Source organism: Callithrix jacchus, chromosome 2, assembly GCF_049354715.1.
Source record: "Callithrix jacchus isolate 240 chromosome 2, calJac240_pri, whole genome shotgun sequence".
In the NCBI taxonomy this organism is placed as follows: Eukaryota; Metazoa; Chordata; class Mammalia; order Primates; family Cebidae; genus Callithrix; species Callithrix jacchus.
The window spans coordinates 172,885,989-172,905,352 of record NC_133503.1 but is presented as its reverse complement, the minus strand read 5'-3'; the positions used below and the strand labels follow the sequence as shown (position 1 = coordinate 172,905,352).

The following is a 19,364-nucleotide window of genomic DNA, read 5'->3' as shown; positions in this document are numbered from 1 at the left end:
TGGATTCAATGAGCTGCCATTTACAGCAGTATTTTATGCCAGGGTTAGTATTTAAAAGCTGGTATTTAGGTCAAAGTAAACAGATTATACAAGAATAATATTTCTTGATCCCCTGTGAACCTTGACCTGTGTTCATTTAAAACAGTAAACTTAAAAAAAAAAAAGTCTGCCTACATTAGAAATAAAAGAAAAAGTAAAGAGCTAAAAAGTTTGTCTAGGGACTGAAAGGTTAAGGAAATCTGTTTGGTTTCCCTTCTGTGCCTTTGCATGACTGCAAAGTCACTAAACCAAACAGCTGCTTCCTCACCTTTCACTCCCTACACTTATTAACTTAGAGAAAGAGGGGGAAAAAAATCTTAAAACTATACACAAAGCTTTAAACACATATTCCATTATTTAAAGCAAAGTTAATCTGCAGCCTTATGGAATATAATATATATACAAAAACATGTGATGTTCCTAAACAAGTCAACTTTAAATATAGCTACTAAAAATAAAAAATAAAAAACCCCAACTACAAAACACCCCCCAAACCTAAGTTCATTGTCAAATTAATAGTAACTGCAATATGCAGATCATCATACCCAGCTTTCTATGTTAACATATTTATTTAATTCAAAATAGTGTTGCTTGGGCAATCTTTTGAAATGTTTAAGCACAGTTAAACATGTTGTACTGAACTACTCTCTCATAAGGCTACAAGAAAAAAGTAAAATGATGTTCCGAACCTGGAACCACTTAGCGTGGCGTAGAGCAGCCAGAGCGTCAAGGCATTTTTGCCTGTCCAAGACGTCCGGTGGGTCTTTCACCATACCCGAGGTTACATCTAAAATGGATTGAATTGGCAAAATGCAGTGAGGAATGGGTGTTTGACCAGGTGAGCAAGACACTTCCTTAAGGTAGCATCAGTGTCACATGAGCCATTTGAGAGCTTGTCAGCACTTTAATATACCCAGTGAGTTATTTTCAACAAATTTACATAATCCAATATGAGGAACAAAAGAAAGGTTAACTTAAACTCTTAATTTAGGAATATAATAAACAATTTCTGGAAATATAAACCCTACCCACCAAAACGAAATCTGAGGGAAGATTACTGGACACAGTGCACTAGCACAAAGATGACAAGACGAGGGAACACAAAAATCCACCTTAATAAATGAGAATGTACAATAAACTACTGAGTTTGTTCAGTACTCTAAATGGTCATAAGTTATTCTAGAGCTAATATAACAAAGAACTGATGATAAATATGGAATGTTCAATATAGTTATAATCACAGAAAAAAAAATGAAGAACCCAAAACAGGCACTTTTTTTTTTTTGAGATGGAGTCTTGCTCTGTCACCCAGGCTGGGTGGAGTACAACATCACGATCTCGGCTCACTGCAACCTCCGCCTCCTGGGTTCAAATGATTCTCCCATCTCAGCCTCCCAAGTAGTTGGGATTACAGGCATCCACCATCACGCCTGGCTAATTTTTTGCATTTTTAGTAGAGATGAGGTTTCACCATGTTGGCCAGGCTGGTTTCGAACTCCTGACCTCAAGTGATCCGCCTACCTCGGCCTCCCAAAGTGCTAGGATTACAGGTGTGGGCCACCGTGCCCGGCCCAACTAAGAGTTTAACATTTTCTCTTCCATATGAAAATTTTAGCTATAAGGGAGTAAGAAATGCCCTTTAAAATTTAAAGTTCCCATAAAATATTTCAAAAAATGATTGAAGAGAAACAACAGGCAAACAGAACAAGGAACAGGAACTAGCATGGTTAAACAGAATTAAGAGTGGAAAAGATGCAACAAGCAGCATCCTGTGATGATAGATGTGTAGGGTCTTTAAGCTGATTAAAACATAAATGAGCTACACAAAACTTGAGAAGAAAATATGAAACTAAACTAGGACAAGAAGTTAACTTTACATTAATAAATGTAGACAAAGGGCTATCTTTAGAGCTATCTAAAGATATCTGTAAGATGTTTATATTAACAGCAAATCTGCTAATGAAGCAATTAAGCAAATGGCAATTATTCCAATCTAATTCATAGCTCTTAGTGATTTAATAGTATGAATATTTTCTCAAAATAGAAAAATTGTATTATCTACTGAATATAACCGTCCTTTGGCTAAAGAGCACCAAAATTATGGGGCACTTAGAATACAGTTTAATAATTAATTGAGTGCATCAAATTAGTATGATTGATAAAAGAAAAAATACATGATAAAAGTAAGAAAAAGTTATCTTAGGAGTACCAGTTGCAATTCTGGTCAAATTATTCATGTCTCATTATAAGCATTCAGATATCTTAAAAGATAACTTGTTCTTATTTGAGTAGATGACATATAAAAAACGTATTTTGAAAGTGATAAAGAATTCCATTCTCTGTCTAGGGTTTCTTTTTCTTAGTGTTTACTCCTCAAGTAATCAGAGGGATACAGATTTTTCAGAAGATATATTTAGAGGGAAGACTTACAGATAATCAAGGAAAACTATGTGGCGTTTTGAGGATAAACACTAAAAGTGGAATTTGGTGGTAAAAAGAAGCCATCAATATAAAAATACTAGTAATCTCGAAACTTACAAGACCAACTATTGAATCTATAGAAAACTTGAACATAAGAAACTATTCTGTTAGGAATAGCTAAGGAAAAGGGACACAAGAAAGCACAGCTAACCTATGAAGTCTAAAAAAAGAAAAAAAAAGGCCAGGTGTGGTGGCTCACACCTATAATCCCAGCACTTTGGGAGGCTAAGGCAGGCGGATAAACTGAGGTCAGGAGTTGGAGACCAGACTGGCCAACATGGTGAAACTCATCTCTCCTCAAAACTACAAAAATTAGTTGGGTGTGATGGCACGTGCCTGTGGCCCCAGCTACTCAGCTATTCAGCTACTTGGGAGGCTGAGGCATGAGAATTGCTTGAACCTGGGAGGTGCAGGTTGTAGTGAGTGAAGATTGTACTGCTGTACTCCAGCCTGAGTGACAGAGTGACTGTCTCAAAAACAAAACAAAACAAAACAAAACAAAGCAAAGCAAAACGAAAGTCCTCACACACACAGACACACGAAAAAAGAAAAAAGCTGAATTCCCCAAAGTAGTAGTATAACATGCTAAAGGACCTCTTTCTAAGTCTCTTATTCACTCACATTTGCTAAAGCTAGAATGCAAACAGATGACAATGTGCATTCTCTATCTAAAATGTTTCTAAATTTCTAATGTTAACTTGTAATTTTATCATTTACTCCAATATGCAAGAAAATTTTGTTTTGCATGTAACCATTTATTACTTCGGACCTTTTAATCCGTGGTATAAATTCAAAAATGCCAAGACACCTATTGCAATTTTTTTTTTCCTGAGATGAAATTTCACTCTTGTTGCCCAGGCTGGAATGCAATGGCATGATCTCAGCTCACTGCAACCTCCACCTCCTGAGTTTAAGCAATTCTTCTGCCTCAACCTCCCGAATAGCTGGGACTACAGGTGTCCACCACCAAGCCCAGGTAATATCTACTGCAACTTAAACACAAATTACAGCTATAAGTAGAAATTTTTTATTTAGTGTGGATTTTTGTACCCATTTTCTATTTCAAGTAGATTAACCCCTTAGATATATCCTGCTAAAATCATACTTGTTGCCTAACACCCAGTTAACAAAGCAAAACGAAAACCAGTTAATTTATAAAAACAAAATGCAAATTCTTATTCTACATGAATGTATTTCATAGATTTTAAGGGGTTAATCACCAATTAGAAGACATGCTGTGTCCACACTATTTTATGATTAAACGTTAATGGAAATATATTAATTCAAATTAACATGATCATGTAAAATATATAACCCACTCAACCATTTAAAAACTAGTGTGAACACTGCTCAAAATTCTAGAAGAGACGAAGACAAAACAAAACAGCCACACAAAGGACAATAACTGCCAGGCTCTGCATCCAAAGTCCCTCCTTGATCAAATGGCAGATGTGACACTGAGCTTTTGAAAACCTTGGTCAAAAATCCTTCCGATGTCTTGGCAGCAACCCCTGACAGGATCAATCCCCTCTGCTAGAAGGCTTTGGACCGGGCCTGATAAGCTACAGGTGGGAAAAAACACACACATACTTGACTTGCTGCAGAAAAGATTCTGTAGCAAGGGTTAGAGCATTCTGAACATTTCAAGCTTAAAGTCAATTAACTGTTTACTTAATGTTTAACTGTCAAACACAGTACCATAAAACAGATCTGTCATGTGTTTAACAGTTATTTGGACAATTTAATCACTTCCTTTATTAAATAATTTTTGGTATTAAAAAGGACCAGTATGCATTAAAGAGGCTACCACACTATGCACAAGTAGTAACTCTCATGATTTATAATTGCTCTTCCGGCAAAGCCTTCCTTAACCCCTGTACTAACTCCCCAAAGCAAGCTATAGGCTTTAAATGATTTTAAGACACAGAGCACTGGAAGCTGCAGTGAGAGAGAATACATACCGTTATTCTGCAGCAAGAAAGAAGCAATCTTCATAATGAAGCTAAAGACATGGTTTACTGCAGTTATCTGCAGCAAGGAACACTATCAATGTTTCTACGCTTTGGCACATCCAACTTTTCAGCTCAGTGTCTTGAAGCAGAATCTTTCCATTTTGGACTGACCATTTTCCTCACCAAAATATTTATGAAATTCAGAACAATAATTCTAACTCAAGTCTGGGTCAGACAAAAATATAATTTTGTTTCCTTTAGAATGAATAGGTTATCAAATAATTTACTGCAAATACACTATTAACTTTAGACTTTTACAAGATAAAATAGCTTGCTTGATACGTATAAATTTAAGTCTAAATATAACTGAACAAAATGTATTCTGAAATAGTTAAATGGTTATAATTTTACACTAAATATAGCAACATTTACTTTTAATATATATTAGTAGTTTTTTCAAATCCCATATGTTGTATATGACCTGACCAGATTGACTCAGGAACTATTTCTCCAGCAAAACCCATAGCTAGACCTTTAGTAGAAATTCATGTTCACGTAAGAAAATCCTTAACACAAAACTCATTTAAGATGCAAAGCTTAAGATACAAATATCATCTGAATATGGTATACATGCAAAGTACGTAAAATTAGACATATCTCCCAGTAACATTTTTGGCAAAATGTTCTTTTCCTGGGTTGTGACAAGCCCAGTATCTTTAAAAAATTGCTGTTATAAGAAAACAAATTTAAAGAAACAGTAATTGAGAGACTACTGATGCTATTTTATACAAATGAATTTTAAGAATGTAGTACCCTCTTCCTCAACCTGCATCACAAAGAAATATTAGTGTAGACTGTTACTCCATACTCAACAAGTTAAGATGTATAAAAACATGAAAGGAAACAAAGCAAGTTTTATCTGACCCATAAAACAACAGAACCAACATACTGCAGACACTGATCATGCTTTTCAGCTTAAAAGCTTTTGAAGCTTTGAAAATGTTACAGAATAGTCCCTAAAGCAACATTGCTGGCACCAGCAGGATTTCATATTCTATAGATGTAAATTAAGTTTGAAAACCTTGAATTGTGTGGTGACTCACTACCTATATTTACACAGTTTATTTTTCAGTATCGCTAGTATGATAGTAGGGTCAAATGCCCAAATCCTCCTGCATTAGGATGTTCTGCATTTATGAAAGAGCTCCAAGCCAAAGAGCAACCTCAGAGAACTAGAAATATTTACCACAGGACAAGCCAAATTGATTATTACATATATAAAAATTCCTCTCAAAAATATAAATTATGAATATGTAGCCAATTTTGCCAAACACTCATCTTTTTGTAAGACAAGGCAAGTGCAAAAACTTCTTAATGCAAATTAAATCCCCCTAGTCACAAGCAACATTTTTAAACCATTTTTTCATGCATTGACTATGCCAGTAAAAATAATTTTGAAGTTTTTTTTCCAGAAATCTGAGGTTAGCAAGAAAAGAAAGAAATCAAGACAATCAATCATACCATAAGTGTTTTATATAAAAATACATCACTAAAAAAGAGCATTTACTCTGTGGGAAATTATCTTAGGCAAAACCAGTTACTAAATAAGTCAAATCTATCCAATTCACATGTAATGCCAGCATGTTGCCTTCTAGGGCTTAATGCCATCTTAAAGAGTAGGTAAATGAAAAAAAAAAGTTAATAGAAAGTAGAATGTTTAATGGCTTTCCAACCTCCTTCCCTCATGTTCTCTTCTCGAATAATTGGAGATGTCAGGGTGATAGTGACTTGCATTTTGGGTTCCACACATGAATTCAAAATTATCGCTGCTTCAGATACAGCACATTTTATGTCATACTTCTCAGGGCTTATAACCTGTGTAATGAAGATTTTAAGAAACAAATTGGATTGGATCTGTTGTATTAACAAACAAAAGCAGTTTTCATTATGGCTCTTTCACTCTCTCACTACCATAACCATTCTATATGAGGACTAGATCATACACTGCGCTCCTTCTAAGAAGCCCTGCCATATATGCTAGTACCAATTCTGCTGGCTCCTGATAATTAAAAAAAAAAAATACTCATCTATAATAAAAAATGTCCCATCTGGGATAATGGTAATATAAAACAAGCAACAGTAAGTGCCAAAGTTGTCAGTTTTAAGTGTAAAAGTGTGCTTCATCGTCCCTTTTCTTATCAGTTGCTCTGCTACAGTAAAGAACTGTTCTGATTCACTACTGTAGAATACACATTATCAATGAAATCCTATTCCCTGAATTTAAAATATTTCATTAAATTGCAAGTTTTATATTCTCAACTATTAAAGAAATCACTATTTTAAATTTCAATCATTCTGACAAGCTAATATACAAAATTTTTATAAATTTTATAAATTTAAGCTTAAAATAGTTGTTTCTGTAGGACCCAAAGAAAATATTCTACTAGTTTTGAATTGTCATGCTTTGTTGGATGGAGATGAAGAAAGTATTTCCTACCAATATAAACATGTAGAAAACTGAAAATATTCACAATAAAACTGGGGAAATTCAAATCAGAAAGCCTATTTTAGTTACTGTATTTTATTAAAAGCATTCAACTAAATAGCAAAGAGGTTCATGAATTAAAAAAACTTAAGCTTGCTACACATGGGATTTTTTTTGAAACAGTAACTCTGGCCTGAACAACTGCCTTCTTATGATTCAAGTCTTGGAAGAACAAGAAAAGGAAGGTATGTAGATGCTGCAACTTTACATTTTTAAATAAATTAGCAAGATGGCTTCATGTCAAATATAAACACTATAAAACCTAAAAAAGATGAGGTAGAAAATAGTTTCATCAGTTTGCACAATCAAGCAAAAAAACTCATACAGAAAGTCAAGCCAAAATTTTAAAGGCTGGCTTACATTTAAACTGAAGCACAGTCAGTCCTGCCAAAAACTTCTGAACCAGACAAGGGGTAAAAATTAACATTTCCATAATACTTACAGCAAGCTGCTTGGGTAGGTTTTCTGCAATACGGCTTAATAATGTCTTTGAAGGTTTCTCTGAGCACAGCAAAACAAGGTTGACATTTCTATCTCCTCGGAGAAGTAATCCTTTTGCCAATACTCCCACTCGCAAAACTCCTTTCAAAGCTCTGCAGTAAAATAAAATTATATTTCTCTGCTCAACCAGAAGGATAATATTCTCCAAATATATAATAGTAAGTGAAGTAACTTTTATATCATTAAAATTTCCATCAACTGCAGGAGAAAAACATCCAGCATTTCTGGAACTATATTTAAGCAATATGAATAAAAAAATCAGGAAAGAGGTAAGTTCTTTATAGGATGACAACTGCAAACCAATGGACACTAACGCTTGTGTTTCTTATTCAGAATAATGAGAGTCATGTTTAATGTAATAAAAAAGTATTTCCAAATAGTAAAAGGAAAATAAAAAGTTACAGATAATAATGCAAACTTGAAAGATATTGCTAAAGCTTAGGCTTCATCATGCTTTATAGTCAGTGCTTTGAGGAAATAGTTATTAAAACAAAGACTGAATGTGGGGCAGAAACGACAAATAACAGAAAAAGAACAGCTGAATACAACTGGACAACTATAATGGCTGCTTTGAAATAGACTTAAAATGAGTACAATTACAAGGTTAGAGATTACATGTGTCCATGAAACTGTGTATTTCTATTTTTGCAAGAAGCAGCTGAATACATGAAATATCTAACACAGGCATGGTTAAAACACATAGAACTCACACCAGAGTTATGAGTTGTAAGCTATTTTTCAAATATAAGAAGTCCACATAAGAAAAACCAAATTACACATGGTAAATAACTTTCAAAACACACCTGTCTTTACCTCCCTCTTTCTTATCATCTCCCTCTTTGTTCTTGTTCTTCTCATGTTCAGACAAACTGTCTGAAACAAGTTTTAAAGCACGTTCAGTAATAGAAACAATTTTCTGAACTGCCTGTAACTCCTCTTCAGTTGGATAAATGGTGGCATGTTTTGTCATTACATAACGGTCATCAGATGAGTCAGGACGACGTAAGGGCTAGAGAGAAAAAAAGTTACTCAATTTTAAAAAAGTTTCCTGAGCAAAAGCAAATGATTATTTTTCAACTATACATATCTGTTGTATCTTTTCAATAAGAAAAGCTTTAGCTTCTTTTTTCCATTACAGTAAAAACAAAAAATGCAACTATGGAAAGTTATATCAAGATGATACACATATGTATGCATGTATGCATGTATACACACTTTGCCTCAAAACAAGTAAAATTATAATACATATAAACCTAAAGCTATGAAAATGCTCTTTACTCAACTTTAAAAACCAGTGATTCTGAAACTTTCTCTGCTTTCAGTAATTCAAGTCTTACAACTGCCAAGCCTCTAAGCAAAGATAAATGAGAGAATAGGTTAAAGAAGTGAAGTCTACTTTTTCCTTGTAACTACTCTGTAGAGAAACAAATCTTGTTTTTGGTAGACTGAACTTACACAAGATGTCCCTTTTACCCAGCTTCTGCACAACATAAACACTCAAAATGTAGATTTTTCCTATAGTCTTAATAACACATCAGTTCTGGTACTTATCTTGAGCCATTTATCTACCCCTTATCTTTCACTCAGTTTAGAAGAAGTAGGTTTTAGAGGATCAAAACTGGAAGAAGGAAAAAAGATTCTAAGCCACTGGTAATGGGAAAATGAGAATAAATTTCTACTAATAAAAAAAATTTTTTTTTTAATAGACACTGGGTCTCACCATATTGCCCAGGCTATTCTTGAACTTCTGGCAACAAGCCATCTTTCTGCCTTGGTCTTCCCAAAGTACTGGGATTATAGGCATGAGCCACTACACCCAGGCCAGTAAGAATAAATCTAAAGACAAAGCAGTTGCCTTCAACATCAGTTGTTCCTGACAGGCATAGTGGCTCATGCCTGTGTCCCAGCTACTTGGGAAGCTGAGGCTGCAGTGAGCTCTGATTATGCCACTGCACTCCAGAGCAAAAATAAGAAAAGAAACAAGAAAAAAAATTAGTTGTTCCTGCTCATGTAAGGAAAATCAAAGGCAAGAGTCTCATGTGGAATAACAGTTGGCATAAAAAACTCTGCTCCTATTTAGCATATACTGAAAATAAAAAGATTCCCAGAAACTCTATGAGGTCCTTATATAGAAGACACAGGAGACATACTCCCTTCCTGTAAAAAATGGAGGAAAGATTCTAAATCAGATGACAAACTTTTATCAAGCTGGGTGCAGTGGCTCACGCCTGTAATCCCAGCATTTTGGAAGGCCTAGGTGGGTAGATCACCTGAGGTCAGGAGTTCAAGGCCAGCCTGGCCAACATGGTGAAACTCCATCTCTACTAAAAATACAAAAATCAGCCAGGCGTGGTGGTAAGGGCCTGTAATCCCAGTTACTTGGGAGGTTGAGGCAGAACTGCTTGAACCTGAGAAGCACAGGTTGCAGTGAGCCGAGATCATACCACTGCACTCCAGCCTGGGTGACAGACCAAGGGTCTGTCTCAAAAAAAAAAAAACACCCTTCTATCAAGGTTATAAGATTAAGTCTAAAAATTAGCCCCTCCAAAATTGTTTTCTTCTAATACTGAAACAAACTTTCACCCCTTATATCACCAATGTGGACACTCACTGCAGGCCCCTGAGGCTGAGGAGGCATGCCTGGTCGAACTCCCAGAAGGCCTAAAGGGCCTGGAGGACCATGGGGATAACCTCCATCTGGCATTCGGCGGCGATCATCCCAATGATGCTGTTCTTCCTCCATTCTTCTCCAGTACATATCCTCTTCATAACGTCTGAAACATAATGATATCATAAACATATGAGGAAAAATACAGCCCAAGAACTTACATCAATAGTGACATAAAAAGCAATAAAAAACCCCATCCAAATCAGCCTAGCTAAAATTTCTTCCCAAATGCATCTAAGTTTCCTTGTTTGCTTTCATTGTGAAGTAAATGAAAGAGAAAGGAGAGTGTGAGAGAACAAAAAAAGCAAAAGAAAATTTCAGCCTGAGGAAAAAGTAAAAAAAAACAGGTATCGGAAACCTCAGAGTTTCTTTATAACCTTTCTCTTGCTTTAAGTATGAATTAGAAACCCAATGCCACCTAAAGGAGGCAGACCAATACTGTAAATAAAAGACCTAAAGTGCACATAGGACAGGTGGGAATTTTCTTCATGTCCTCAAAGAAACACGCTCTTACCTATCTCTACTATGAAGAAAAACAACAGTGCAAGACAGTGATAAACGGCAAGTCATAGTCTCACTGTTAGGGACACATTAAGCGTGTTGGGGATTATGGTAAAGTAGAAAGAACATGTATGTCCCAGCTAGAGATAACAGCTGCTGCAACTCAGCTCCCTATTAATTGTTGCCATAAAGGAATACAATGGTCACCACCATCCTTATTGTGGTGGTTTCAGTTATGGTCAACAATGGTACATAAATATTGAATAGTAAGTTCTAGAAAGAATTCATAGGTTTTAAATCTTGTGACATTTTGAGTAGTGTGATGAAATCTTGCACTGTACAGTTCCATCCCACCTGTGAATCATCCCTTTGTCCAGCATATCCACACAGTATACATTCTACTAGCCCATTAGTAGAATGGGCTTAGTAGCTATCACTGTTATCAGATGGAAAACATATAGTATATATAGGGTTTGGTACAACCTGAGATTTCACGTATCCCAAGGTTTTGGAACATAACCCCACTGGATAAGGGGGGGGGACTACTGTACAGGCTGTATTGCTGAGGTCATCAGGATTTTTTGTGAAACTTCATCGTTGCTGGTTCAGATTACAAAATACTATGCATACCTAATTAACACCTGAGTTCACCTCTAAGCTGAACTCAGAATGTGGGCAGCTAGTGTACAGCCTCTGCTTTACTGGCCAACATTTGCAGAATCTATTCTTTCTTCTTCTTTTTTTAACCATCTCCTCCCCCTGTCCTCCTAGTTCTTTCCTCACTTTCAGCTTCAAATCAGGATACCAATAATTCACAAGGGAAACCATGTGTCTACAGAAAATTTTCTTAACAATAATATTTTACTTATCAGTCTAAAACAAAATATAAGAACGAAGTGTGCTTCTTGACTACCATTACAGAAACTACCAACTTCCTCAGGTTGGGAATAAGCAGTGCTTTTTTTGTTTATCTTAAATTGGCAAAGTCCCACTTGTCGCCCAGGTTGGAGTGATCACCACTCTCCGCAGCCTTGACCTCCTGCAATCAGCTGATCTTCCCACCTCAGCCTTCCAAGCAGATGGGAATACAGGCGTGCACCACCATGCCCGGGTAATTTTTGTATTTTTTGCAGAGACGGCATCTTGCCATGTTGCCTAGGCTGGTCTTAAACTCCTAGGCTCAAGTGATCTGCCTGCGTTGGCCTCCCAAAGTGCTGGCCCCTGAGGCTGAGGAGGCATGCCTAGTTAAACTCCCAGAAGGCCTGAAGGGCCTGGAGTGAGCCACTGTGGCTAGCCAGCAGTGCTTTTGAGGATCAATCAACTGAGTACTGATAGAAATCATTCTTCTTTCTGTGCTATTTAGGCTTTGAGAAAAAAAATAAACACAGCTTCAAGGTTCTGGAAAATCCTGTTCATTCCAGTTTCTAATAGTTTACTATGGTTGCTAATAATGTTTAAGTTAAATGAGGGCAGTGACCCTTATCCATTACCAATTTGTGCTCAGTACCTAATACAGTACCTGGCACATTGTAGATGCTTAATAAATAATTGATATTATCAGTGAAAGAGGAAATCACTCTATAATCTAGCTATAGAGGAAAATTTCCATAATATGTTACAAAGCCAGAAACGTCATAAAGGACAAAACTGATAGACACATAAAAATTAAAACGGACACATAAATAATAGTAAAAACGATTTAAAGATAACCCATAAAAATGGATTAATAACAATGTAAGAAATGTCTGTACAAATCAACAGGAAAGAAAAACCACAAAAGAAGTATAAATTTACCACAAGCAATTTACCACAAAAGAAGTATAAACAGCCAAGCATGAAAACAATTCAAACGGAAACAAAAATGGCTATCATATTTAATTGGGAGAGATTTTATTAAACTATAGCAAGGTCTCAAGGTGCAATCCAGGGACCTCAGGTGGCCCCTGGGACCATTTCAGGAGACCCATTAGCGTCAAAATTACTCTCCTAATACAGTTGGTTGAGGTGGCTCACACACGTAATTCCATCACTTTGGGAGGCCAAGGCAGGCAGATCACTTGAAGCCAGAGTTTGAGACCAGCCTGTTCAACATGGTGAAACCCCATCCCTACTAAAAATGTAAAAATTAGCCTGCTGTGATGGCAGGTGTCTATAATTCCAACTCCTTGGGAGGCTGAGGCAAGAGAATTGCTTGAACACAGGAGGTGGGGGATACAGTGAGCTGAGACTGTGCCACTGCACTTCAGCCTGGGCAACAGAGCATGACTCTGTTAAAAAAAAAATTATTTTCATAATAATACTAAGACACTTATTTGGTTTTTCATTCTCATTCTAAATGTACAGTGGAATTATCAGAGGCAACATGTGGTATTTATCACATATGAAGACAAAAGCAAACATGAGAATCTTGCTGCCTTCTCTAAAACCAGACATCAAAGACACACGAAAATGTAAAACAGCGTAACTCTTCCCACTATTCTGTGGAAGAAATATAGTTATTAATTTTTTTACCATATTTTACTTCCTAAATATATTTCATGTAATATTTTAATAAATATACATTTAACCATATTTCAAAAAGGAATTAAAATGTCACCTTAAAATGAAAAAATATTTAAATTTCTTAGTTTTAAATATATATATATTTTAAGACACAGTTTTGCTCTTGTTGCCCAGGCTGGAGTACAATGGCACAATCTCAGCTCACCACAACCTCTGCCTCCTGGGTTCAAGCGATTCTCCTGCCTCAGCCTTCTGAGTAGGTGGGATTACAGGCATATACCACCATGCCTGGCTAATTTTGTATTTTTAGTAGACACACAGTTTCTCCATGTTGGTCAGGCTGGTCTCAAACTCCCAATCTCAGGTGATCCGCCTACCTTGGCCTCCTAAAGTGTTGGAATTACAGATGTGAGCCACTGTGCCTGGCCAGTTTTAATTTTTAATACAGTAAGTCTTGACAGATATAACCCACATAAACAAAAGCTCTTTGGAGTTCTTGATAATTGAGTATAAAGGATCCTGAGATTAAAAAGTTTGAGAACCACCACTGAGTTATGCTATCCAGTATAGGCAGACATGTGAGTATCCTTCAAACCTTTCCATTTCCAGTATTCTATTATTGGCAACTAACAATAATATATGTAGTAATATTGCCTCAATAGGTTCACATACTTGGTAAAAGAAAAAAAAAAAACTGCCTCAAGGAGGGTCAATATATTAATATATATTAATATATAATATATTAATATAATAACAAATACTGGAAACAACCTAAATATCTAAAAAATATCTAAACAACAAGGATTGGTTATAAAGAAAATATTACATCTGCACAAAAAATACTATGTCCTCATGAAAACTAAAATAATCCAAATTTAATTTTAAAAGCTGAAGATACGGAAATGAAAAAAGTGGATTATGACAGATGTGTACAGTATGTTTCTAGTAAAACTCTATTTTAAAAGCTGTACAAAAATATTCACAGTGGCAATATTCCTAATGGCCAAAATGTGGAAACAAGTCACATGTCCATCAACTAATGAATGAATAAACTAAATGTGGTACATAAGGACATGTTATTCAGTATTAGTCATAAAAGAAAATGGAATACTGATACATACTACAATCTGGATGAACCATGAAAACATTATGCTAAGTGAACGATGCCAGACATAAAAGACCATACATATACTATATTAGGTTGATGCAAAAGTAATCGTGATTTGTGCCAAATGAATTCAATTCAAATCGCCATTTGGCACAAACCGTGATTACTTTTGCATCAATCTAATATGATTCCATATATATGAAATCTCCAGAAAAGGCAAATCTATAGAGACAGAAAGTAGGTTAGAGGTTGTCTAGGGCTGGGGTAGGTATGGGGGACACGTGGGGAATTATTGTTAATGGGTTCATGATTTCTTCTGAGGGTGACAAAGTGCCTAAAGGGATTGTGGCTAAAGCTGCACAACTCTGTCACTGTACAGTTTAGAAGATATGTTATATTTCAATAAAACTTAACATTTACTTTATAACTTTATATATAGTATATATTTATATATAAACATAAATGTAAATAAGTAAATCTTTGACAAATATGTTTTCTCAAAAAAAAAAAAAAAAGAAAGAAGAAAAATATGTTTTCTCAGTTCTCCTTCCCAGTAGCTCCTAAAGTTTCTTAACAGACATTATTAATGTGTAGAATCTGTGAAATCTTATATTTCTATCAGGTAATGTATGTCTATTTTGCTTGTCTGAAACCAAGGCACTCATTTATAATATGAAACTATTTCTTCATATGTTGAATATATACAAAATACCACTTAAACATATAACTCCTAATACCACGGTAACAGTCAAACATTAGTATAGTCAGTAACAATTTTATTGCATGTCTTTCCTAGACCTAGGATGTTCCTCAATTGTGAAAGCTGAAAGTAAATACACCTGGATTGCTTTGAATAAGAGTCACATGCCCAGAATGCCTAAGTTTTTAAGAAAGGCTGAACCACTTACCATGCTACTAAAAGTTAAAGATATTACCTCATTTCCATTCTCCAACGTTCCTCCTCTTCTCGCCTTCGCCAGTACTCCTCCTTCTGCATTTGCTTTCTCATTTTCTCTTCTTGAATCTTTCTTGCTCGAATACTAGGCTTTACTTCTACTTGCAAATCTGGATTTACTTTTTTCTATTAATATAATTAAGACATTAAAAAAATAGCAACCCCAAAACAATTTACATTATTAATCATACAATTTCATGTACTCTTTAATCATGAAGGCTTTTAGTTGCAAGTTTCCCACTAGAGAGTAAAATCAATATAATTAAAGTGAATCAGAGAAAAGATTCAGAATACATTAACAAAAAACATGTATAAAGTATGTAACTTAGTGCTGACCAACAGAAAGTCGTGAAATCCTTACAGAGACTAATCGATATTTAATTTTACATTTGACCCTTGAACAATAGGGGTTTGACGTGTATGAGTACACTTATACCTATGCTGCTGAGTTTCTTCTGCCTCTGCCACCCCTGAGAGAGTAAGATCAACCCCTCCTCTTCTTCCTCGGCCTACTCAACCTGAAGATGATGAGGATGAATACCTTTATATGATGACCCACCACTTCCACTTAATGAATAGTACAGATATTTTCTCACTGTTTGATTTTCTTAATAACACATTTTCTTTTCTCTAGCTTTATTCTAAAAATACAGTATATATGAGATACACATAACATACCAAATACGTGTTCACATAAAAATACTGTGTTATCAGTAAGGCTTCTGGTCAACAGTTGGCTTTTAGAATAGGGAGTCAAGTTATAGGCCTGTAATCCCAGCACTTTGGGAGGCTGAGGCAGGTGGATCAGTTGAGGCCAGGAGTCTGAGACTAGACTGGCCAAGGTGAAACCTCATCTCTAAAAAAAATACACAAGTTAGCCAGACATGGTGGCATGTGCCTATAGTCCCAGCTACTTGGGAGGCTGAGGTAGGAGGATCATTGGAGCCTGGGAGGTGGCCGTGAGCCATGTTCTTGTCATTGTACTCCAGCCTAGGCAATAGAGTGAGGCCTTGTCTCAAAAACAAAAAGTTACAGGCAAATTTTTGACTGTGTCAGGGGGTCCCTGGCTTCCATGATGTTCAAGGGTCAACTGTAATTGTTTATAAACAGATGGCTCAAAATATCTATGCTGGGTTAAAAAGTTTCTTTTCCTATTTAAGTACTACCCTTTTACACTCTTTTAATTTTCACCTCCGTTTTTAAAACAGAAAACATGCCTCTGATACATTAATCAAGTCTAGTTAAAAGCTTCAAACACAGTATCTGATTTATCTTAACATTTGAAGTGAAGTGTATTCAATGAAGAGTTCCTAGGGGAAGGTAAGTGAAGGGATTTTTCAAAATAGCAACTCATTTCAAAGTTCATTTTGGTGGAATTCTACCAAGATAAAGAAGGTGGATAAAGAGTTGACACTTTTTCAAACATTTTATGTGAAGTAATTATCTTTACATGATTGCTTGATCCAGGCAATGCTTCAGTTTTTGCCACAGTTACTAAAACTGATGAGAATATGTTATTCTTATTTAAGTATAAAAATGATAAATAAAAACCAAACATCCGAGTCTATCAACGTGACATGCTAATCTTAGAATGGGACATCATGGTCTTGGCAAGTTGTGTTTAGATGCTTTGTTTTGCATATAGAATGCTCTGGTGTTTTGTTTTGTTTTTAAAATAAGGTAATAGCTGAAATTTTACTCACTTTATATTGAAGTCTGTGTCTTCGCCCTTTTAAGTGCATCTCCTTAGCATTGGGATCATTAAAGCTGCACTCACATAATTTACAATGGAAGCGAATTACTTTTCCTTCATCGTTTCGTACCTTGGTGTGGAAAAAAAATTCAAGAATTGTAACAGGAATGTTATAGTTGAAGATGATATCATTAATTAAACCCCCACATATTATATATATTGATGAAGCTGTACAGTTAGAATTTGCAGTTGCGGGTGGGGAAAAAAGAAGTGGCAATGCCTATTACTTCTTTTTGTTCTGAGACAGACTCTTGCTCTGTTGCCAATGCTGGAATGTGGTGATGTGATCTCAGCTCACTGCAACCTCCACCTCCTGGGTTCAAGCAATTCTCTTGTCTCAGCCTCCTGAGTAGCTTGGATTACAGGCATGAGCCAGCATGCCCAGCTAATTTTCCTTTGTATTTTTAGTAGAGACAGGGTTTTACCATGTTGGCCAGGCTGGTCTCAAATTCCTGACCTCGTGATCCGCCTGTCTTGGTCTCCCAAAGTGCTAGGATCACATGTATGAGCCACCCTGCTTGGCCTATTACTTTTTAAAGGATAGAAACTATAGAAGTGGGAATGAAAAGCTGAAATTTTAGTATGCAAGATGTGTTAGCATGTTTGCTTTTGTAACTATCTTTGAATTTAATATTTTTGTCTCTATGTAAGCATTTAGATTTAAATGTAGCTAGATGCCTTAAATTTTCTAATAGTTACTGAGTAAGTGCTGCTGGCCAAGTACTGTTCTTGAAAATCAAGATAAAAATGATTAATAGCATTATTTTAGTATACAAAATTTCTCAAAGCTCAAGGTTTTATAATATGTAACTTCATGGAAAATTAAGATGAATTTTTTTCTAACTGAAAAGTTACAGGAGGACAAGTAAACCTATGAAGTTGTACTATGAAGCCTATTTTGAATACTAAGTTCAAATTGTGAAAGCTTTAAGATCGGCTTTGAATGTAATTCTCTGAAGTTTAGAATTAAATAGCATTATCAAAAACTGGGGTGTTTTGGCTGAGAGCTTTTTTGAGATAACCAAATCTTACTCATGTAAGAGATAAAACTTAAAAGTGAGAATTATTTCTGAACTACTTATAAATTACATAATCTAGCTGTCCATCTTATAAAAAGAATTCAACATATAATTTTTCTTTTTCTTGTTTTCTTTTTTTTTGAGTCTCACTCTGTCGCCCAGGCTGGAGTACAGAGGTGTGATCTCGGCTCACTGTAACCTCCACCTCCCAGGTTCAAGCGATTCTTGTGCCTCAGCCTTCTGAGTAGCTGGGATTACAGGCATGTGCAACCATGCCTGGCTAATTTTTGTCGTTTTAGTAGAGACAGGGTTTCACTATGTTGGCCAGGCTGGTCTTCAGCATCTGGCCTCAAGTGATCTGCCCATCTCGGCCCCAAAGTGCTGAGATTACAGGAGAGCCACCGCGCCTGGCCATCAATATATGAGTTTTCTTGATAGGAAAAAGGATAAAAGAACAAATATTTATTTAAAACCTACTAGGCCAGGCATGGTGGCTCATGCCTGTAATCACAGCACTTTGGGAGGCTGAGGCAGGTGGATCATGAGGTCATGAGTTTGAGACCAGCCTGGCCAACACAGTGAAACCTCGTCTCTAACAAAACAAAACAAAAATTAGCCTGGGTGTGGAATCTCAGCTACTTGAGAGTCTGAGGCAGAAGAATCGCTTGAACCCAGGAGGCAGAGGTTGCAGTGAGCCACGACTATGCCACTGCACTCCAGCCTGGGCGACAAGAGCCAAGACTCTGTCTCAAAAATAAATAAATAAAATAAAATCGCCTAGATGCTAGACACCATGCTAGGTACTTTATTTCATGTAATCATCACAACTTTGTTAAGGAATATCCTAATCTTACAGATAACGACACTGAAGCTCAAAAAACTTTATATACTCTAAAGTCAAAGTAAACAGTAGTCATATGCCACTGTTTTGTCTTTCTGCTAACAGCAGGTATTTATTCAGTCCCCTGATATTCCTTCATTCCTTTATTTTACGAAGTTTATTTTACCTGTTAAACAGGAATAGTCTTCTACTCCACTTGAGAAACCAAATGAATATATTCTGTTAAATCAGTAACTTTATCACAATACTGACTATTCAAAAATAAACACATTTGTTCTCTTTATCAACATTTTTGCTGCTCAGAACTTCTAAAGTTTTAGGATAGTTGAAGGATGTGTTATTACAACAATGCTCGATAGTAAATAGAAAGTTACTTTATATACCACAGTGACAATGTACAGAGAAAATAATATTTAGCAAAAAAACCATTGTGATGTCACTTAGGCAGGCTTAAAGGACATGCTTTCTTGTAACAAAAAATTCTTTGATATCCTTTCAT

General features: G+C 35.8%; 1 protein-coding gene across 4 annotated transcripts in view; it reads right to left on the bottom strand.

Annotated features, from left to right (window-relative positions):
• ZFR (zinc finger RNA binding protein) overlaps window positions 1–19,364 on the bottom strand; it is an 88,242-nt gene that overhangs the window by 22,201 nt on the left and 46,677 nt on the right. For 2 of the 4 annotated variants that reach the window (XM_035291718.3, XM_002745083.7), the window contains 7 exons: window positions 16,956–17,075; window positions 15,233–15,378; window positions 10,130–10,292; window positions 8,322–8,527; window positions 7,460–7,610; window positions 6,206–6,347; window positions 729–826 (listed from right to left, as the gene is read on the bottom strand). In XM_035291718.3, coding sequence (XP_035147609.2) covers window positions 729–826; window positions 6,206–6,347; window positions 7,460–7,610; window positions 8,322–8,527; window positions 10,130–10,292; window positions 15,233–15,378; window positions 16,956–17,075 — 1,026 coding nt within the window. The remainder of the gene's footprint in view (window positions 1–728; window positions 827–6,205; window positions 6,348–7,459; window positions 7,611–8,321; window positions 8,528–10,129; window positions 10,293–15,232; window positions 15,379–16,955; window positions 17,076–19,364) is intronic. The other 2 variants (XR_013532346.1, XR_013532347.1) reach the window with 1 other exon arrangement.